The sequence below is a fragment of the Myotis brandtii genome, unplaced genomic scaffold, assembly GCF_000412655.1.
Source record: "Myotis brandtii unplaced genomic scaffold, ASM41265v1 scaffold1012, whole genome shotgun sequence".
Classification (NCBI taxonomy): domain Eukaryota; kingdom Metazoa; phylum Chordata; class Mammalia; order Chiroptera; family Vespertilionidae; genus Myotis; species Myotis brandtii.
The window spans coordinates 155793-178866 of NW_005353371.1; the positions used below are offsets into that span (position 1 = coordinate 155793).

At 44.5% G+C, this 23074-nt stretch overlaps 2 protein-coding genes and 2 pseudogenes across 2 annotated transcripts in view; 3 read left to right on the forward strand and 1 right to left on the reverse strand.

Moving 5' to 3' along the window:
• The first annotated feature begins 3864 nt into the window (after positions 1-3864).
• Positions 3865-5534, forward strand: LOC102259629 (zinc finger protein 14-like). Its single transcript, XM_014535230.1, has one exon. The coding sequence runs from the start codon at positions 3865-3867 to the stop codon at positions 5134-5136; it is 1272 nt and encodes a 423-aa protein (XP_014390716.1). The 3' UTR covers positions 5137-5534.
• An 11876-nt stretch (positions 5535-17410) lies between these two features.
• On the forward strand, positions 17411-18552 carry LOC102255205 (annotated as a pseudogene).
• Positions 18553-20449: 1897 nt separating this feature from the next.
• On the reverse strand, positions 20450-21209 carry LOC102259928 (annotated as a pseudogene).
• A 1708-nt stretch (positions 21210-22917) lies between these two features.
• LOC102260233 (zinc finger protein 14-like) overlaps positions 22918-23074 on the forward strand; it is a 36147-nt gene continuing 35990 nt past the window's right edge. Inside the window, exon 1 of the mRNA XM_014535101.1 lies at positions 22918-23021. Within this exon, the coding sequence (XP_014390587.1) occupies positions 23019-23021 (3 nt within the window). The 5' untranslated portion in view covers positions 22918-23018. The remainder of the gene's footprint in view (positions 23022-23074) is intronic.

The following is a 23074-nucleotide window of genomic DNA, read 5'->3' on the forward strand; positions in this document are numbered from 1 at the left end:
AAGAAGGGGAGCAAACATATTAAGAACAGTATGCCAGGTCCCTTGAAACATATGCTGTGCAGATGTTTCTTCCCTGCAGCGACTGTGTCAAGCAGCAAGGGTGGACCGGCTTCTGGCACCTCTCCCTGACTGCTCCTATCCCCAGCACATGCCCTCACCCCCTCCTGTCTGTGTCCATTGGTTGTGCTTATATGCATGCATACAAATCCTTTAGTTGATGTCTTATCTACCCACCACCCCTGCCATCTCACTGAGGTTTGACGGTCTGTTTGATGCTTTTATGTCTAGAGATCTATTTTTGTTCATCAGTTTAAGTTGTTCACTATATTGCACAAATGAGTGAGATCATGTGATATTTATCTTTCTCTTATTGGCTTATTTGGCTTAGCATAATGCTCTTCAGGTTTATCCATTCTGATGCAAATGGTAAGAGTTCTATTTTTACAACAGCATAATATTCCATTGTGTAGATGTACAACAGCTTTTTATTTATTATTTTTTAAATTAATTTCAGAGAAGAAGGGAGAGGGAGAGAGAGATGGAAACATCAATGATGATAATCACTGATGGGCTGGGCTGTGGGCTGCATTGTGCACCATGGGGTCTCAGCAGTGTTGGCTATGATTCAGTGGGCTGTTGCTCCAGGGTGGTGGCAGGGCCTGTGTCCCACTTGGGGGAAGCTGAATGTTGCTTCATTGGTGCCAGGTTTGTGGTGCCGCTTCTTTGTAAATAGCCAATGTGTGTCACAGCACCTGCTACTTGGAGCGTCTGCCCGCGGGTGGTCAGTACGTGTCAAAGCGACTGGTCCGATGGTCCTAGGGACACTTAGCATAGTGCCCTTTTATATGTATAGGTAGATTATGTGTGTTTACATGTCCTAAAAATCATGAGTAGAGGACTTTTTTTTTTTAATATGGAACGCTTCACGAATTTGCGTGTCATCCTTGTGCAGGGGCCATGATAATCTTCTCTGTATAGTTTCAATTTTAGTATATGTGCTGCCGAAGCGAGCACAATGAGTAGATGACTTTTGTATAGGGCTAAGTTGCCCTATCCTGCTCATACCTGAGCTCTAACTCTAACTTCTTATCTCCATGAAATGAGAGAGGAAAAAGAAGGTCAAACTGAGTTACTAACCAATATTATAAAAACAGCCCTTGCCCTGGCTGGTTTGGCTCAGTGGATGGAGCGTCGGCCTGCGGACTGAAGGGTCCCAGGTTCGATTCTGGTCAAGGGCACATGCCCAGGTTGCGGGCTTGATCCCCTGTAGGGGACGTGCAGGAGGCAGCCGATCAATGATTCTCTCTCATCATTGATGTTTCTGTCGCTCTTTCCCTCTCCCTTCCTCTCTGAAGTCAATAAAGATATATTAAAAAAAAAACAAAACAGCCCTAACTGGTTTGGCTCAGTGAATAGAGCATTGGCCTGTGGACTGAAAGGTCCCAGGTTCGATTCCGGTCAAGGGCATGTACCTTGGTTGCGGGCACATCCCCAGTAGGAGGTATGCAGGAGATAGCTGATCGATGTTTCTCTCTCATCAATGTTTTTTCTATCCCTCTCCCTTCCTCTCTGTAAAAAATCAATAAAATATATTTTTAAAAAATATTATAAAAACAAATGATCATATTACTCCATACGAATCCTTTCATTCTTTCAGGTGTATCTGACTCCTTCTAATAATCTGGAGTACTTCAGGACAATATGGCCAATTACATTTTGTTCCAAGTTGAATTTCCATACACCTCCTGGTCTTTCCTGTTTGGTGATGAGAATAGAAAAGAAAGCTATCAAGCCTTTATTACATTCATGGTCATTCAAACTTTATGCAGCTATGTCAGTGTGTGTCATGTAGTGCTGCATCAAATGGTGGTTATAAAGGAGTTGAGTTTTCTCACAAGGTATCAATAAGCTTAAAATAGAAGTATTTTAATTTATTAAATTGAAGTTGTTCAGGGTGCTCTTTTCTCTGATATTAGAGAGCAGTGAAGACTTGAAGTGATCACAATAAAATAATATCAATAAATTCCATGTGTTCATGAGGAAGTGAGTGTGGCAAATAGTCTTGCTAGTGTTACAATCAAGTTATAGACTCAACGTTGCGGACCACGTGTCTCCTGTGAACTACTTATGAAGTATGTATAGATAACTAATGCTGTCTATCTCACCCATGCCTATGTGGGATGTTTTAGGACTCATTGGCCTTTGAGGATGTTAATGTGAAGTTCACCAAGGAGGAGTGGGCTTTCCTGGATCCGACCCAGAAGAAAATCTACACAGATGTGATGCTGGAAACCTTCTGGAACCTGGCATCAGTAGGTAGTTATCACAAATTCTATTTTTTCTTTTAATATATTTTTATTGATTTCAGAGAGGAAGGGAAAGGGAGATAGAAAAATCAATGATAAGAGAGAATCACTGATTTGCTACCTCCTGTATGCCTCACACTGGGGATCTAGCCATCAAACCAGGTCTACTGGGAAGTTGATCCCTGACTTCCTGATTCATAGGTTGACCATCAACCACATAGCGACTCTGGCCGGCAACAATTTGTTACTTACTTAGTCAATTGGAAAACTAGTGTTGCTTGCTCATCAATGCTGTTTCAGGAACTGAAATGTGGAAAGGGAATACATTGGTAATTAAACTAGGAATGTTCACAGCTTATTGTGTACCTAAAATCTAACCATTTTAATATTCTTTAATACTTTATAATGTTTTTTTTCTAGCATGTATTTTAGAAGAAAAATGTGAAGACCATGACAGTGAAGATCAGTATGAAAATCATGGGATGAATCTTAGGTGAGTCGCATTGCCATGAGAAAGCAATGTCCTGTAAGAGCATCTTTTTTTTAAATATGGTCTTACAAATATTTATTTTATTTATTCATTTATTTAATATGTATTTATTTATTTCAGAGAAGTGGAGAGAGAGAGAGAGAGAGAGAGAGAGAGAGAGAGAGAGAATGAGAGACAAACATCAATGATGAGAGAGAATTATTGATCGTCTGCCTCCTGCACTCCCCACACTCGGAATCAAGCCCACCACATCGGCATGTGCCCGGACCATGAATCGAAATATGACATCTTGGTTCATATGTCGGTGTTCAACCACTGAGCCATGCCGGTGGTGCGAAATTATGTTTTTATTATTTTACAGTGTGGAGGTGAGAGGGAGAGATTGAAACATTGATTAGCTGCCTCCTGCACATCCTGTACAGGGGATAATAAGTCTGCAACCTGGCCATATTCTCTTTCGGAGAGTAGAACTGGCAACCCCCCTGGAGGGTGGGTCCATGCTGAACCACTGAGCTACATCGACCCAGTCCACAAAACAGTCTTAAAAACAGGTAATCCAATTATATCAGCCCAGTTTTAAATTTATTGATTCTTAGAATTATTTCATCAAAATCTCATTTAAAAAAAATACAGGCCCAAACTGGTTTTGCTCAGTGGATAGAGGTTCGGCCTGCAAGCTAAAAGGTCCCAGGTTCGATTCTGGTCGGGGGCATGTGCCTTGGTTGTGGGTACATCCCCAGTTTGGTGTGTGCAGGAGGCAGCCCTGCCAATGTTTCTCTCTCATCGATGTTTCTGACTCTCTGTCCCTCTCCCTTCCTCTCTGTAAAAAATCAATAAAATACATTTTTAAAAAATATGTAAGTACCATTAATGAATATAAGTGTTTTTATAATATTTATGATCCATTCTACTTCAGAGGTTTTTAGGATATCCACTTTTAAAAATTGAAATGTACAGAAATGCTGCAAATTCCTTGAAAATGGTAAAGATGTCATTATCATACTATCAATAAATATTAAATCATTAAGAGAGTATTAATAATATGCTTCTGATTTTTACAGCAGTCATATGGTAGAGAGACTCTGTAAAAGGAAAGATGGTAGTCAATGCAGAGAAAACTTCAGCCAGATTCCAAATCTTAATGAAAAGAAAGAAACTCCTACAGAAATAAAGAAACCTAAATCCAGGTTGTGTAGGCAAATCTTCATGGGTTATTTATCCTTGAATAACCATCTGAGCGCTCACATTGTACCCAAACTATACCTCTGTCAGGAATATGAAGAAAGCCCTTATAAATGTAAGGAACCTACGAAAGCTTTCAAGTATCACCGATATATTCGGAGACATGAAGGCAGTACCAGTGGGAAAGCTTTCCACTATTCAACTTTCCTTAGAAATCACGAAAAAACGCATATTCCTCAGAAACTGTATGAATGTAAGCAATGTGGGAAAACCTTCAGTAGTCTCAACTCTCTTCGAAGACATAAAAGAAGTCATGATGGAAAGAAGCCTCATGAATGTAAGGAATGTGGTAAAACATTCCTTTTTCGATGTATTCTGCAATGTCATGAAAGAACTCATACTGGGGAAAAACCTTATGAATGTAACCATTGTGGTAAAGCTTTCACTAGGCCAGCTTCCCTCCGATGTCATGAAAGAACTCATACTAAGGAAAAACCCTATGAATGTAAGCATTGTGGGAAAGCTTTCAGTTCTCCCAGCTCTCTTGGGAAACATAAAAAGAGTCGTGATGGAAAGAAGCTGCATGAATGTAAAGAATGTGGTAAAACATTCTGTGATCTACGTGCCCTCCGCGTTCATGAAAGTATTCATACTGGGGAAAAACCTTATGAATGTAAGCATTGTGGCAAAACTTTTTCTTATCCAACTTACCTCCGACATTATGAAAGAACTCATAAGGAAAAACCCTATGAATGTAAGCAATGTGGAAAAACCTTCAGTAGTCTCAACTCTCTTGGAAGACATAAAAGAAGTCATGATGGAAAGAAGCCTCATGAATGTAAGGAATGTGGTAAAACATTCCTTTATCGATATTCTCTGCAAAGTCATGAAAGAACTCATACTGGGGAAAAACCTTATGAATGTAAGCAATGTGGGAAAGCCTTCAGTTATCCCAGCTCTCTTGCAATACATAAAATAAGTCATGATGGAAAGAAGCATCATAAATGTAAGCAATGTGATAAAACATTCCTTTATCAATATTATCTCCAATGTCATGAAAAAACTCATACTGGGGAAAAACCTTATGATTGTAAGCAATGTGGGAAAGCCTTCAGTTATCTCAGCTCTCTTCGAAGACATAAAAAAAGTCATGATTGAAAGAAGCCTCATGAATTTAAAGAATGTGGTAAAACATTCCGTGATTGATGTGCCCTCCGAGCTCATGAAAGTATTCATACTGGGGAAAAACCTTAGGAATGTAACCATTGTGGTAAAGCTTTCTCTCATCCAACTTACCTGTGATATCATGAAAGAACTCATAGTAAGGAAAAACACTATGAATGATAGTGTGGGAAAGCCTTTATTCATCCTAGTTCCCTTTAAATTCACCTAAATAGTCAGTGGAGAGTAAGCATAATGAATGAAAGAATTCACACGGAAAATAAGCCCTATTGTGTAAAGATTGTACAAAAGCCTTTGACCATCCCGATTCTTTTTCTTTTTTTTATACTCACCTGAGGATATTTTTCCCTTAAGAGAGTGAAAATTAGAGAAAAAGAAAGAGCAATATTGATGTGAGAGAAACACATCAATTGGTTGCCTCCTATACACACCTAGAAATGAAAGCACACACAATGGAGAAAAGCTCTATGAATGTAAGGAATGTGTTAAAGCTTTCAGTTCCTCCAATTCTCTTAGGAAGCATGGAAGAACACGTACTGGGGGAAAACCTTATGCAAGTAAACAATGTGGGAAAAGCTTCCGTTGTCTCACACATCTTGGATGACAAAAGTAGTCATGATAGAATCCTCATGACTAAGGAATGAAGTAAATCTCTTTGCCATGCGTTTTCTCTTAGATATGTGAAATGTATACTGGGAAGAAACCCTATGGATGCAAGCGATGTGGGATAACCTATAGTCATCCCAGATCCTTTCAAATTCACAAAAATGCTCATAGTGGAGAGAAATCATATCAATGCAAGGAATATGGTAAAGCCTTTAGGTTTCCAACTAATTTTTACACACATTTGAAAACAAAATGTATTGATAAACACTGTTAATGTAAAGAGTAGCAAAAAGCCTTCATTTATCTCTCAGGTGTGCCATCATGAACTAGTATGATTATCCTTCTTGGGGATGGACCCTAGAAATGTAAGAGGGTTAGAAATCATTCATTTCTTCCAGTTTATTGTGAAGGATGAAGGAACTCACTGAACAGAAGCCCTGTCATGTAAAGATTGTAGAAGTGCCTTTGGCCATCCTAGTTCTTTACAGAACCATGAAGGGCCTCAAGAGTAAGTGTATGAACATATGGAATGTGGGAGAGCCTTTCTTGGACAAGTGAAAATGCAACTGGAGAAATAGTGTGCATATATATATATATACACACACATACACATACATACATAGAAGGTGGGAAAGCCTTCAGCTGTCCCTTTTCCTTGGAAAGGTCATGAAGGAACTCAAAGTGGGAAATTGTATTGAATGTAAAAATGTAGGGAAACCTTCATGTTGCCTCATATCCCTACAACACCATGTGACAATGTACACTGTATAATTGACAACTAAAATAACTTACAATTGTTTTCTAAATTTTATTTTGTCCACTACCATTCATTCCCTCTATGCCCTTTTCCACCCTCCTTCATCCTCCACCACCCATGCAGTCACCACACTTGTCATGTCCATGAGTTCTCTTTTTTCTTTTTTGCTCAATCCCTCCACCTCCCCAGCCTCTGAGCTGAATTCCATTTTTCGCCCATGTCTTCTTTGCGAGCCTAGAAGGTTGGCAGAGTCTGTTCCCATGTTGGTTTGTGCTTAGCATCAGACTTTTTTGCTTTGCTTATATTTTAATCACATTTTTCTTGATTGCTATGAAAAGTCAAAATACAGTGAACCCCCATCTTAAGAAAAGGCATATAAGCAAAACCTCCCCAAGAAAAGGCATGTAAGCAAAACCTCCCCTGATTCTAAAGAGAAATTCTTGGCCTGCAGTCGAGTGAGTTAATTACACATTAAATGCCAGTTTGGGGAAAGGCAAAGTCACTACTCGAGTGAATTGAGAGAATGCACTTTGTTATATTTTTATTAAGTGTTCCTTTCTTCACAGAAAAATAAAATTCTTTGCTGAAGCTTGGAAAGCAGACAAACCTGTGATCTGTGAAGTCTGATGTTTCCAGTAATTCAGATGGGATGGGCTGGAGTGAAGAACAGCATCCTATGGGCCAGAGCATCCTTGGGGCTCCTGGGTTATTGGGACTCCTGCGTGTGTCAGGGGATGATGCTCTCACAGGGATGATTGGATGGTGCTCTCACAGGGTGATGCTCTCACTCTCAATGCAGTGTGCTGGCCCTGCTCTGGGCGCTTGGCTCTGCCCACTCAGATGCCACTGCAGCTCTGACCTCACCAGAGGAAGGGTGCTGAGCTCTCCTTTTCTGCTTAACGCCACTGTCCTAGGCCCTCCTTCCTCTCTTGCTTCCCCATCCCTGACTGTCTGTTTGGGCTGACACATTCCTCTATCCCTCCTGCCAGTGGATCATGGAGCTCCCCAGAACTCTTCTTGTCCTCACCCCAAACCTCTGCATGGTGGTCAATAAGTCTCACCTCCTTCCGTGAGGTATCGGTAGGGAGGCCTGGAGACACAAGTCCTGACCCAAAGCCGAGCTCTGTCCACGGGGCCCTAAAGTCAGGAGTAAATATTGTCATGGAAGAAATGTGTGGGTGACAGCCACTGACCCTGTCTTTAACACAATATGTCTGGAAGAGGAAAAAATGAATCAAAACAACTCTTTTTAAAAATATATATATTTTATTGATTTTTTTACAGAGAGTAAGGGAGAAGGAGAGGGATAGAGAGTTAGAAACATCGATGAAAGAGAAACATCGATTCAGCTGCTTCCTGCACACTCCCCACTGGGGATGTGCCCACAGCCAAGGTACATGCCCTTGACCAGAATTGAACTGGGACCCTTCAGTCCGCAGGCCAACGCTTTATCCACTGAGCCAAACTGGTCAGCGCCAAAACAACCCTTTAGCTCGAATGTGGTTGAGCCTCAGACCCCAGTGCTGAGTGGAGAGCACTGGATTTCTTGCTGCATGTCTGACTACCCTCATCTCTGAGTCCTGGGACCATCCCCTTTTCCCTCAGGGTCCACAACCATCCCAGTGGTACAAGCATGAAGAACGGACCTGGAAGAGCCCAGTGTTGCCAAGACTTAGGACAGACGCAGGGATAGCCTTGTTCTGTATGAGCCTCCCTGTCCAGCCTCCCCTTGTCTCTCCGTCCACACCCACCATGCCATCACAAGGAAGAAGAGAAAGAGAAAAAGTCAGGGTCTCAGGGCCATCCCGAGTGCAGTTATAGTTTTTGAAGGAAGGAACGGAGAAGACCCTCTGGCCTGTTCTGTGCCTATGATTCCAGATCCCCAGGAAGGGCAAGACAGGCTCACCCCACCATGAACCAAGTGTGTTGCTGCCAAGAGGGATGTGCCAAGATCCTGTCCCAGGGGGTGCACCCTGTGCCCTGCTCTCACCACCCCAAGAGGAGAGAAACCAGTGAAGTCTTACTGGCTCCTTCCATCGGCAGTTTCTGCTCATTCTGTTTACATTTCACACAGAGAAAGACTATAATACAAGACTACAATCATATGCTTGAAATTCATTGTTAAATTTAAAGGGAGTTCAATTTTATGGAGACATGTAGTTGCAGTTATTCACTTACTAGAGGCCCAGTGCACGAAATTCGTTCACTGGGGTGGGGGGCGGGGCGGGTGTCCCTCAGCCCAGCCTGCACCATCTACAATCTGGGACCCCTTGGGGGATGTACGACTGCCCTACGGGATTAGGCCTAAACTGGCAGTCAGACTTCCCTCTCACAATCTTGGACTGCTGGCTTCTAACCACTCACCTGCCTGCTTGCCCCTAACTGCTTCTGCCTGCCAGCCTCATCGCCCCCTAACCACTCCCCTGGCAGCCTGATTGACACTTAACTGCTCCCCTGCCTGCCCGACCGCCCCAAACTGCCCTCCCCTGCCAGCCCTTTCGCCCCTACTGCCCTCCCCTGCATGCCTGGTTGCCCCCAACTGCCCTCCCCTGCTGTCCATCTTGTGACGCCCTGGGAATGGCCATCATGTGGCAGCTATCTTTTGATGATGTAGGGGCGGCCATCTTGTGTTGACGTGGGGTGGCCATACTGTGAGGGCATGTCAATTTGCATATTACCGCTTTATTATATAGTATGTAAATGCCTTTTATTATGCAGTAATAGCCAAGTATTATTTTGAAACTAACAGGAATATTGTAAAATTCTGACTCCCTCCAATCCATATGATTCATGTTGCTTATCCACTTGCAACCATTTCTCATTTAGTCGGACGCAGAGTCAAATACAAGGCACTGATTTCAAGTTTCGTTTCATTTCAACAAAACACAGAGTCTTGGTTCAAAGGAAAGGACTTCCAAAAAGTTCTGGTCGTAAGCATTGCTTACAAAGAGCTTTCTTAGAGCCTTAATGGTGACCTGATCAAGTGCACATGGTTCCACATTGCTCTGCAAATCCAGCTACTGAGGGAAGACATTGTGCAAGGGCCCTTGCCAGAGCCTTTCAGACCAACACACATGCTGAAGGGGAGTGGGGGCGCTGGGCCAGGCCCGTCCCAGGTGCTGTTGGGAGCAGGAGGTGCAGCCAAAATGCCTGACGCGGGAACCAGTGGTGGGTCCCACACAGGAGGATCTAAATGATGCCCCAGGAATGGCAGCAGCTATGGGTGCCATCAGGTGGGTGTGTGGCTGCCACATGCGCCCGCCTTGGGGAAAGGCTCGGTGGCTCCACACCTGGTCCCGGGGCTTTCCTTCCTCTCTCTGGACAATCCGGATCCCCTTCCATTTAATCTGCTTCATGCTTCACTGCGTATGCAGTCACTTCAGGTTCTGGCTGGAAGGTCACGGATGCAGGGGAAGGTCTGGAGGACACAGACCCTCCCCAAAGAAAGGGCCTAGCACCTGGAGCATCGCAGCAGCTCTGCGAAGGGCAATGGGGTGAGTGGGACACCTGGGGCAGGTGGTGGGCGAGCGCCCGCCAGAAGCTCTGGTCCTGGCCCGGATGCTCCTGGTGCTGGCCTGGACTTAGAAACGCAGACCAGCACTGACTATGTCCACTCAGGACCGCAGGCCCCTCAGCATTTGAGGCTGATTCCAACCCCACCGGGTGCTCAGGACAGAGGACCATGCGGGTCAGGTAACCGCCCAGCTGAGAGCACATTTTGGAAGTTTGCCAAAACTTACAAATTTTAACAAATACTTTCAGAGTAGCTTGAAAACTGCACTGGAAGGAAATCCTATTAGTGTAACTAACGTACATGTAAGCCTGCTGCAAATGAAGTCATATACTCCCCAGAACTCACAGTATTAAAGAAGTTCTATAAACTTTTGACATATTTGTTCATTATCAGTACTCATTCTTTTTTTGTTAGTTTCTTTAAATTGATGCTTTAGAGTGAGGAAGGCAGAAAGAAGAAGAGGGAAACATTGATGTGAGAGAGAAACACTGAAGGGTTGTCTTCCCTGTGCCCTGACTAGTAATGTACCCTGACAGGTATTGAATGAATAGGCTCTACACGCCTGTATATTCTTTTTTAAAATATATTTTATTGATTTTTTACAGAGAGGAAGGGAGAAAGATAGAGAGTTAGAAACATCGATGAGAGAGAAACATCGATCAGCTGCCTCCACACTCCTACTGGGGATGTGCCCGCAACGAAGGTACATGCCCTTGACTGGAATCAAACCTGGGACCCTTGAGTCCGAAGGCTGACGCTCTATCTACTGAGCCAAACCGGTTAGGACCTTTTTTAATTTTTCAATTGCACTTGATATTCACTATTATTTTAGTCAATAAGTATTTGCCATGTATTTGTACATAGTTACTGTTCACTAAAGAGTCCCCTTGTGTATTATATTCATGTTTGTGTGTGTGTTGCTTTTGGCTGGGAATTGTGCTATGGAGTTCACATTAAGAAGAGAATATTTTAGTTTGTTTTTCTCAATCTTTGCCCTGCCAGCCAAGAATAGCCTCAAAACTGCCAGCCACTTCTTTAATTACATTGATGTCGGTGTAAGCTTTACAGTTGTTCAGAATTCAACATTAAAGTTCCTCTATAGGTTGGCTTTTCCTTCAAGCCCATAGGTGTCCACCAGGCAACAAATGTAGACTGTCATGGTTGAGGCTGTTTTCTGAAGGGTACGCACTGTTCTCTAGATTACATTTGCTTGAGGTCTAATTTGACTAGTAATCATCTTGTTCTGTTGATACTACTACTGACTGTGATTCAGATCCCACTGTGACAACTGCAGTGGTGCAGTGCCAAGGAGCCATGTGCCAGTTCTTATACCACCTTCTGCAGTGAGGGCTCTGAGCCAGTCCTTCCATGTGAGAATCGGCACTTTCCCCATTGCAGGCAGACTCTGGATGTGTGGTGTCACTCAGAGCTGAGCCTAATCTCTCAACGTTTTCAGTTATCGTGGGTTGTATGTACGTACATGTAAGCCTGCTGCAAATGAAGTCATATACTCCCCAGAACTCACAGTATTAAAGAAGTTCTATAAACTTTTGACATATTTGTTCATTATCAGTACTCATTCTTTTTTTGTTAGTTTCTTTAAATTGATGCTTTAGAGTGAGGAAGGCAGAAAGAAGAAGAGGGAAACATTGATGTGAGAGAGAAACACTGAAGGGTTGTCTTCCCTGTGCCCTGACTAGTAATGTACCCTGACAGGTATTGAATGAATAGGCTCTACACGCCTGTATATTCTTTTTTAAAATATATTTTATTGATTTTTTACAGAGAGGAAGGGAGAAAGATAGAGAGTTAGAAACATCGATGAGAGAGAAACATCGATCAGCTGCCTCCTGCACACTCCCTACTGGGGATGTGCCTGCAACGAAGGTACATGCCCTTGACTGGAATCAAACCTGGGACCCTTGAGTCCGAAGGCTGACGCTCTATCTACTGAGCCAAACCGGTTAGGACCTTTTTTAATTTTTCAATTGCACTTGATATTCACTATTATTTTAGTCAATAAGTATTTGCCATGTATTTGTACATAGTTACTGTTCACTAAAGAGTCCCCTTGTGTATTATATTCATGTTTGTGTGTGTGTTGCTTTTGGCTGGGAATTGTGCTATGGAGTTCACATTAAGAAGAGAATATTTTAGTTTGTTTTTCTCCTATTTTGTCCTGTCAGTCAAGAATTTTCTCAAAACAGCCAGCCACTGCTTTAATTCCATTGATGTTGGGTGTAAGCTTTACAGATGTTCACAATTCAACATTAAAGATCCAGCATAGGTTGGCTTTTCCTGCAAGCCCATAGGTGTCCACCAGGCAACAAATGTAGACTGTCATGGTTGAGGCTGTTTTCTGAAGGGTACGCACTGTTCTCTAGATTACATTTGCTTGAGGTCTAATTTGACTAGTAATCATCTTGTTCTGTTGATACTACTACTGACTGTGATTCAGATCCCACTGTGACAACTGCAGTGGTGCAGTGCCAAGGAGCCATGTGCCAGTTCTTATACCACCTTCTGCAGTGAGGGCTCTGAGCCAGTCCTTCCATGTGAGAATCGACACTTTCCTCATTGCAGGCAGACTCTGGATGTGTGGTGTCACTCAGAGCTGAGCCTAATCTCTCAACGTTTTCAGTTATCGTGGGTTGTATGTGATTAAAATTATGTGCATTTTTTCTAATAAATGCTTCTGTAACTTTAAAAAATTTTTTTTATTGATTTCAGAGAGGAAGGGTGAGGGAGAGAGAGATAGAAACATCAATGATAAGAATCACAGATCAGCTGCCTCCCCTGCTGAGGATCAAGTCTGGAACCCGGACATGTGCCCTTGACCAGAATCAACTCGGGATCCTTCAGTTTGCAGGCTTACGCTCTATCCACTGAGCCCAACCATCTAGGACAATGCTTCTGTAATTTTTTTTAAAATATATTTTATTGATTTTTTACAGAGAGGAAGGGAGAGGGATAGAGAGTCAGAAACATCGACCAGCTGCCTCCTGCACACTCCCTACTGGGGATGTGCCTGCAATCAAGGTACATGCCCTTGACCGGAATCGAACCTGGGACCTTTCAGTCCGCAGGCCGACACTCTATCCACTGAGCCAAACCGATTACTGCTTCTGTAATTTTTTTTAAAATATATTTTATTGATTTTTTACAGAGAGGAAGGGAGAGAGATAGAGAGTTAGAAACATCGATGAGAGAGAAACATCGATCAGCTGCCTCCTGCACATCTCCCACTGGGGATGTGCCCGCAACCCAGGTACATGCCCTTGACCGGAATCGAACCTGGGACCCTTCAGTCCGCAGGCTGACGCTCTATCCACTGAGCCAAACCAGTTTCGGCTGCTTCTGTAATTTTTAATGAAATAGGAACTGTTTCTCAACCACTCTTATGCTAAGACATGTTATGGTTTTTTTTGTTATTTCCTGAGGATGTAATTAATTATCCCATAGTAATTATGTATTTTCAGATTAATTTGTCATTTTATCCATTTTATCATTATACACTCTGAGTCATAAGTGTCATGTGTGTACAAATTCGGATATGGTTTCCTCATAGAAAACATATTTTTTATTATCGTTATACTTATATTGTCTGGCACAGACTAGTTTCTTATTCTTTCAAAGCATTAAAAACTTCCGTCATGTGTTTTTTAGTCCCCTCCAGCCAAAGACCAACACAATCACATCTGTAGTAAAAGTGAAATAAGCATGATCAGAAACCATAAGTGTCTGGGATGTAACAGTAACAGCAGCCTTTAAATGATTTCTTGTTATATTTTGCCTTGTGAGAGACAATTTGATTTCCATCCAAGGAAGCAATACATTTTTCTGCATTGAATTCTGTGAGGGAATGAACTTCATTCTATCTTGCATAATGATAATCATTCTTCTTTAGAAGGCAGAAGAAAATCATGGTAAACCAAAATTGTAAGAAGCACAAATCATATTAGTGAGAAAAGCAATATTCGTTATTTTTATTCCTTTGAAACCTGTTTTTCTTGATCACGTGTGCAAGCATGAATGCCTTTGCTTTTGTCTTGATTCATTGTGGTCATGGAGTAGCTCTGTGTGATGATGGATGTGTGACATTTTCTTTTCAACGGAGTATAAGGCCAGGCACCAGTTGTTGAACAGCATTTGCCTTTCTTGTTATCTAAATACTGAAATATTTACTTTGCTGTATTGGGTACATTTCCAAAAAGTACCTCAGTTAAGTATCTATATTACATATATATATTAATACAAAAGCATGTGCTTCTTAACAAGATATGTAACTGATTAACTCCTTTATGGGTTAGCAGAGGTTTATAAATCTGGGAATATTGTTAAAGAACACAAACCTAGCAAGAAAACAAACTTAGGATCTCTCTTCCAAGAAGCTGTTCTTGCTGACAGAATTTCACTGTATTCCCCCCCCCCGCCCCCACACACACACTTTTAAAAGAAAGTTGATTTGAGAGAGAAAGAGAGAAGCATCAATCTGTTGTTCCAGTTATTTATGTAATTATTGGTTGATTCTTATGTGTGACCTGTGAATGAACCCACAAACTTGGCATATTGGGACAACGTTCTAATCAACTGAGTTGCCTGGCCAAGGAGAAATTATGATCATAATGATAATGTCAACATCCTATACGTACCAGGCAATTTACATGGAAACATGCCCAATTTAGCAAACCTGTCCAAGTCATCATATACAGGCATGAAAGAAAAAAGTTCTTGCACTGCTGGTGCTTAGTTTTTGTGGGAAAGGAGATAATCCTAATATATAAAAAGCCAGGGGCCATCATGATGAAATAACCAGATGGACAACTGAACAGCACACTGCATGGGGTGACCAGGCTGGCAGGGGTGGCTATTGGGGGTGACCAGGCCGGCAGGGATGGCTGTTGGAGGTGACCAGGTCGGCAGGGGTGCAGTTAGGGGTGACCAGACTGGCAGAGGGGGAAGTTATGGGTGATCAGGCCAGCAGGCAGAGGTGGTTAGGGGTGGTCAGGCTGTCGGGGCAGTCAGGGGCAATCAGGCAGGCAGGCAGGTGAGCAGTTAGGAGCCAGCAGTTCCGGATTGTGAGAGGGATGTCCTACTGCTGGTGTAGGCCCAATCCAACATCCTCCGAGGGGTCCTGGATTGAAGAGTGTGCTGGCTGGACTGAGGGGATTCCCCCCCCTCCTGTGCACTAATTTCATGCACCGGTCCTCTAGTGGTTAAATAAAAAAGCTTTTATTTCTTAGAAAATGAAGTTGTTGCCAGGTGAGTGTGGCTCTATAGTTGAGCATGGTTTGATTGATGGTCAGGCCACATGCCCAGGTTTGGGGCTCAATCCCCAGTAGGAAGTATGCAGGACGCAGCTGATGTATGTTCATTCTCACTGATGTTTCTATCTCACTCTGCCTCTCAAAAAAACAAAAAATAAATATATTGAAAATAAAAGAAAAATGTTGATAATAAATGCAAACACTGACGGGAGTTAATTGGGAACGATGGTGGATTACATATCTTCATTATGGATGGTAGGGGCCTCAGTAAATGGGGGTGTCATCATTGATCATTTTTTCTCCATGTAATACTTCTTAAAGAGTTGTGGATCTACTAGAGCAGTGATGGTGAACCTATGACATGCGTGTCAGAGGTGACACGCGAACTCATTTTTTTGGTTGATTTTTCTTTGTAAATGGCATTTAAATATATAAAATAAATATCAAAAATATAAATCTTTGTTTTACTATGGTTGCAAATATCAAAAAATTTCTATATGTAACACGGCACCAGAGTTAAGTTAGGGTTTTTCAAAATGCTGACACACCGAGCTCAAAAGGTTCGCATCACTGTTCTAGAGTGTGGATTTGAACAATGGGCAAACATCCCCAAAATTCTGCCTTCCTGGGATTCACATCAGTGGTTTTCCAGAAAGCTCTAAACATGGGTTTAAGTTTCATTTGATTAAGAATATGGACATGGGTATGTGACATGAGGGACTTCTCACTGCTTTAAAACCAGTGGAAATAATTTGAAAGTCATTTTTGAAATGGCATATTATTTTGCTGCTTTCAAATGGAGTGATACTTTTTTTGAGTTCCTCCCAGTTGAAGAAAGTTCTGGTCATCTGCACATCATGGGTTTTCTGTAATTAGAGTGATTCCTGTGCATGTCTAAGGTGATTTTCTGATTAAAACACCAGGAAGCCATTGCTGTTCAGAGGATAATGAGGTAAGGAAAGTTTAAGGTGACCTGCAGGCAGAGTATCAGCAAAGCAAGTATATTTGATATCCTCAATGAGGGACATTTTCTGTGCCTTTGATAAGAGGAGTAGCTGAAAGTTTTTTGTTTCAGGAGAAGGCACAAAGCCGTCCGTGCTCATTTTTGCTGTTTTCAGGGATCATTTCCATGTTTACACTTCCAGGAGATGTTATGAAACATGAGGGAAAAGGTGTTGCTTTATTTCTTTAAAGAGCAAAGGATGTCCAGACTTGGTCCCTCTTCTTTCTTTCGGTGCTAATTTATGTTTTCTTAGCGGTGTAGATATTTTATGATATAATCATTGGTATCTCCTATGATCCCTGCCCCCATCATTCCTCTCACCATGCAAATGAAGACGGGCAAGCAGAAATCTTGTCCGGATTTACATAACTCATAACAGTAGAATCTCCATTTTTGAAGTCCTAATGTGTGCCGCAATGTCCAAAGTCAAAAACTTTCACTCAGAAGAGCGCTGCCAGCCTTGTATAATTCTGTACCATTGCAAATGCAGTGTCAAAGTTTCTAAACAGGATTTAAAAGACCACATGGTGATCCACTGCGTGACATTCCGGAAAAGGTCCAGGTTTGGAGGAGCCTGTAACAAATCCGTGTTCAGAGGTGGATACAGTATAAACCGCCACCACGACTGTGTTCCTTTGGGTTGATGGAGTGTTTTCTGTCTTGATGGTGGTGTAACTGCATTCTTGAAAACTCATAACTGCTCTTGAAACAGTATGTGCACATATTAAAAACAATATGAAACAACAGAAGTGTTAAACTTGTTCTGTATGTGCAACACTTTCTTCCACCACCTTGGCGTCCATCTGATAAAGAACTGAGAACACAGTTTGGAGAAGAACACAGGCCACAACAGGACATTTGTTTGTTTAACTTTAAATCAGTTTATCGACACTGTAACACAACACACTTGCATTCCTGACACCCCCACCCCCTCACCCAGATTAGATCTCTCGCCCTTCCTCTCCCTTTAGAACAAGATGTACCTTGAAAACAGAAAAGGGCAGGCCACCTCTACAAGCCCAGGCCCTGTGGAGCAGGGTCTCAGGCACTATTCAGAACCTGTTGTGGGGAGGGGGGCATTCGGTCCTTAGGAACAGATTCCCCTCCCTCAACCACCAGGCCCTGAGTCGCCATTCCTCTTCCTCTCTGCTCTTTGTGACCCTAGGAAGGAGATGCTGGGGCCTGGGCCGTGCAGCCAGTAGCAAGAACTGGCCATGATCTGAGAATTGGACTTGGGTAGTGTTTTATAGGGGCCCAGACACCCCAAAGAAAGCCCTGGTGGTGGGAGTGAATTGAATGTCCCTCTGCAAAATGCACTGATAACATTTCACAGATGAAGCCAGTTTAACCAAATGCCAGAATAACACGAAGCTGTAAAGAAAGAGGGTCAGGTGTTTGCAGCCTCCATCGCTCTCCAACGCCTGCACCGCCTCCAGCTCGCCGAACTCCAGCTGAAGGAGAAGGGGGGTAAGTGAAGAGGTCTCTGTACCATGGCTCCTTCCAAACAGACTTCCCTGAAGTCAACAGGGGACAAAGTGCCAAGGATGCAGCTGGTTACCAAAGCCGCTCAGAAGAGTGTGCCCTCCACCAGAGGGGTGAAGAAGCCTCATTGTTACAGGTCTGGTACTGTGGCACTTTGTGAAATTGGACGTTATCAGAAGTCCACTGAGCTTCTGATTCGAAAACTTCCCTTCCAGCGTCTGCTGTGAGAAATTGCTTAGGACTTCAAGACAGACCTGCGCTTCCAAAGTGCAGCAATTGGTGCTTTGCAGGAGGCAAGTGAGGCCTATCTTGTTGGCCTTTTTGAAGACACCAACCTGTGTGCTATCCATGCCAAATGTGTAACAATTATGCCAATAGACATCCAGCTAGCACGCCACATACACGGAGAACGTGCCTAAGAATCCACTGTGATGGAAAACATTTCATTCTTTAAAAAAATTTTTTTCCTTTTATTTGTAGTTCTAAACATTAGGTTGTTGTTTTTTTCCATGGGGTCAAAAGGTACCTAAGTATATGATTGCAAGTTGAAAATAGGGGACAGAAATCAGGTATTGGCAGTTTTTCCATTTTCATTTGTGTGTGAATTTTGTAAATATAAATGCGGGGACATGAAGCATTAATGCAAGTCAAATGTTTCAGTGAACAAGTTTCAGCAGTTCAACTTTATAACAATACTAGTGGCCCGGTGCATGAAATTTGTGCTCAGAGGGGGTGGGGTTCCGTCAGCCCAGCCTGCACCCTATCCAATTGGGGACCCCTTGGGGATGTCCAACTGCCGGTTTAGGCCCACAGGGATCGGGTCTAAACTGGAGGTCAGACATCCCTCTCCCAATCTGAGACCGCTGGCTCCTAACCATTCACCTGCCGGCCTGCCTGATCACCCCTAATTGCCTCTGCCTGCCTGCCTGATTGCCCCTAACTGCCCTCCCCTGCAGGCCTGATCTTGCCCCCAACTGCCCTCCCCTGCCAACCTGATTGCCCCCAACTGCTCACCCCTGCCCGCCTGATCGCACCCCCAACTGCCCTTCCCTGCTGACCTGATCACCCCTAACTGCCTCTGCCTGCCTGATCACCCCTAACTGCCCTCCCCTGCCAACCTGATTGCCCCCAACTGCTCACCCCTGCCCGCCTGATCGCACCCCCAACTGCCCTTCCCTGCTGACCTGATCACCCCTAACTGCCTCTGCCTGCCTGATCACCCCTAACTGCCCTCCCCTGCCAACCTGATTGCCCCCAACTGCTCACCCCTGCCCGCCTGATCGCACCCCCAACTGCCCTTCCCTGCTGACCTGATCACCCCTAACTGCCTCTGCCTGCCTGATCACCCCTAACTGCCCTCCCCTGCCAACCTGATTGCCCCCAACTGCTCACCCCTGCCCGCCTGATCGCACCCCCAACTGCCCTTCCCTGCTGACCTGATCACCCCTAACTGCCTCTGCCTGCCTGATCACCCCTAACTGCCCTCCCCTGCCAACCTGATTGCCCCCAACTGCTCACCCCTGCCCGCCTGATTGCACCCCCAACGGCCCTCCTCTGCCGACCTGATCTTGCTCCCAACTGCCCTCCCCTGCTGGCCTGGTTGCCCCCAACTGCCTTCCCCTGCTGGCCTGATCTCGCCCCCAACTGACCTCCTCTGCCACCAATTTTGGTTCTGATTGGTCGGTTTCTATGGCACTAAGCATCTCTGGGCCTATCAATGGGGCCTGATTAGAAAGGTGGGGCGGATCAGCAGCCCAGGTGGAGGCCTGGAGAGAAATGGAGGCAAGGCTGCTGGCCAGGACCAGAGAGAAAGAAAGAGGCAAGTGCTGACCAACAGCTGCCACAGAGGCTACAGATCAGACCCTACTTCTCTCTTCAGGCCTCTCTCTTGGCCTGATTCGCAGCCCCATCAAGAGTCAGTGCTGGGTCACCTCGCCTGCAGCCACAGCTGACTGCAGGACTGACTTCTGGTTAGTGGAGCCTCTGGTCTTTGTGGATGTGACCAACCAGGGTTTTTATATATTAGGATAAACAAACCTGTTAAATTTTTCTGGACAATGCCAGCATTTGGATTTTTTTTAAAAACAAGTAAATTTCGTATTGATGGCAAATAAATGGTGTTTGTAGCATTTTTATCATACAGTAGATTCCACCCATTTACTATACTTTTCTAACTTAGTTGTCCTACATGCAAGTACATGTTTTTAATATTGTCTGTTTTCTGTGCTGTTCCTGTAAGTTTGCTATTAAAATACATTAAACTGGAAAAAAAATGAAAAGAAAGGGGGTCAGGCATACTTTCTCCAGGCCGGACACAAATGCACACAGAAGCCCAGGTGGGGCATCAAAAAACAACTCGAGGACACGGCTGCCCATGGGGCTGCAAAGCCTATACTCCGGAGCTCCTGTGGTGACAGGAAGCAAGGAAAGGAAATAAACAAGTCTTAAAAACCAAAGAGAAAGCCCAATGGCTGGGGGGCCTGAGGCTGACAGTACTACTCACCACCCCTCCAGGTCTTGGCCCAGACCCAGATAGTCCCTCCCCCTCTAGGCAATGTCCTTCCCGTAGGCTAGATAGAGCACATCACACAGCGCAGTTTAGAAAGCTTCAAAGGCCACTTCATAAACATCTTCATTTACTACTGGTGGTCACATGTGAATAATATGTTTATACTGTTCTTTATGGAAAACAATTTCAACGAGTCAACTCCAAGAACACAATAGGCAGCCCTCACCCTGAGCCCCTCAGCGTCCTTCCCTAGTCAGCGAGGAGCCCCCTCCTCTGTCCCAGGGCTGCCTAACCCCCTCTGTCCCCACTGTGGCTCTTGGGCAAAGCATCCTCTGACCGTTAGTGCTCATGGGACAAGTTCTGGTCCAGCGGGTAAACCATGAACATCACATCTGGCTGAGAGGGTACACAGGGAATGGCCTGGTCTACAACCTCAAAGCCCAAGAAGCTGAAGATCTTCAGGAGTGGAGCTCTGTCTTCCCAGCCTTTCCGGATGCAGATGGAGACATAGTGCAATTTCATCTTCTCTTCTGCAAACTCCAGCAGTGCTGACAACCCGTCTTTGCTTCCATCAGCTAATACTCCACCTGGGATTTTTATAAACAGGCTCTGGCTGCACAGGACTGCATCCCAGGGAGAGACCTTCCCCTCGGTGACCTCGTACTGGAAGTGGACGATGTGAGGTTGTCCATCGTTCACGGGGAGGTCCTGGTCACAGTGAGCTTCTGGTCCTTAGTTATTAGAGCTGAGAGAGAAGGATTCCTGCCGCCCCTCGCCCCGCGGGGATCTTCCTCAGTGGGTGAGGGGCACCAGGAGCACCACAGAGGCCCTGGAACAATGTGCCTGCAGCACTGGAGCTGGGTAAGAATACAGGGCAAGACCCAAAGTGTAAGAGAACATTTAATGGTTAATTACAGAGGTAGGAGAAGTAATTCTTAGGAGAAATGGGCTTAGGAAAGGAGTTAAGGAGGTAACAGAAGTGCCCTTGAAGCTTGGGAGTGCAAGCTAATGGTAACCTGCCTGGGGGAGGAGGAGAAGGAGGGGAAGGGAAAGGTACAGGTGTGCTCCAGGGAGGGAGAGCACACTGGGTCCTCCTTCCTAAAGGTTTTAAGGGTGGAGATTTCAGGGGAGGTCCCAGGGGAAGAGCTGAATGGAATATTCTGTAGCTTTCCAGGTGTGTCCATTCAGGGATGTGGCCTCCACTGATGGATTGGCTGGCACCAGGACAGGGGTCATTATTCAATGCAGCTGGTCCTGATGTCAGCCCTGGCATTTTGCTGCTTATCTGGGCCTGGAGCTAGAGGAGGAAAAGTCACCTTGGGGACCAGGCCCCACCCTACAATTGGTTGCCCATTGCTGGACACCTGGGCTTCCCACCCTGGTGACCTCTGTGCCTGGCCCATCTCCCTGCTCTGGGTAGGTCTGTGGACCTGCCCACAAGACAACCACAGGTAAGGGGTGGCTCATGGCCTCAGAGTAGTGTGACTGAATCACCTGTGGGAACATATTTTTTCATGTGAAAAACATTTTCTTAAAGTTAACCTTTCTAAATACGCAGAAGTCACTTTTCACGCTGGAAATGATGGCTTGTTTCTGGTTTCAATGCTCTTGTTGGGAATCTGACTGTAGTTCTGGGAGGATAACACCCTAAGGCAGGGGTGGGCAACCCCTGGCACGTGTGCCAAACATGGCATGTCATTTCTTACCAAGAATTGTCTGACGCCACGTGGGTTTCTAAACTGATGTTCTTTGCAGATTTTTGTGAACATTTGAATGACTTAAATGTTAAATTACAAGGAACTGGCAAGACACTTGATGTTATCTTTGGTTACATAAAGGCTTTTGAAAAGAAACTGGACGTCTTTAAGAGGGATGTGGATGGTGAGAGAGTTAGATATTTTCCAAACCTCAAGAGGCACAATCAAAGACCTCCCAAAAGATGACAGAACAGACTGTCAAAGCCTTCAAAAGCTGTTTTTAAACATCATTGATCAACTGTTGAGCAGTTCTTCTCAAGATTTGTGAAATTCAGAGTCCTGGAAGAGACAGCAAAATTCATGAGGTTTCCAGACAGCATGAAACTGGAGGAACTAAACTTACAAATGTTTTCATAGATAGACATGGCTGACTTTGCAATGCAGTTGATTGAATTTCAGAGTAGCTCAATTTGGAAGCAGAAATTTATTGACCTTAGAGTTGACTTGGAAAACAGCATGCAGAAGAATTTTGAGTCAGAGATTTTGCTGGTTTTGGCAGGCACTCACAAAAAGGTTGCCCACCCCTGCCCTAAGGCATCCCTGATACCTGAATCTGTGCACCTTTTTGCAAATCCACACGTCAGACTCCAGGTGTCAACAAAGATCAAAATGGAGCCAGATTCATTAGGTGCCTTTTCAGTGTGTGTGTTTGCAAGGAAGGACCACTGTTCCCTGGGGACTCTCAGCGCTGCCTCTCAATGCAAATGTGCCTGGACAGGAGATCTGGCTGCTTTGGGCTCAGGCCTGTGCACTTCAGGCGCTAGGGGTCGATGTCGTAACAAGTGTCTGTCCTTTCGGGAGCTGGGCGCCAGGTGGGTGGGGCTATTGGGAGCGGGTGGTTGGGGCTACGCTCTGCGAAGTTCACTCACATCGCATCTTCCTTGCACTTCCGCCATTGGTCCATCTGCGATCTGTAAGGTGGTGGGAGCTGCAGGCGGGACTCGGGAGGCCCAGGAACTAGAAATGGTGAGTGTGCGGCCGGGCGCGGAGACGGGGAGGAGGGGCGGGTGGAGCCGCCG

Coding starts and splice junctions, on each gene's coding strand:
- LOC102259629 (XM_014535230.1), top strand. CDS start 3,865: ATGGTAGAGAGACTCTGTAAAAGGAAAGATGGTAGTCAATGCAGAGAA.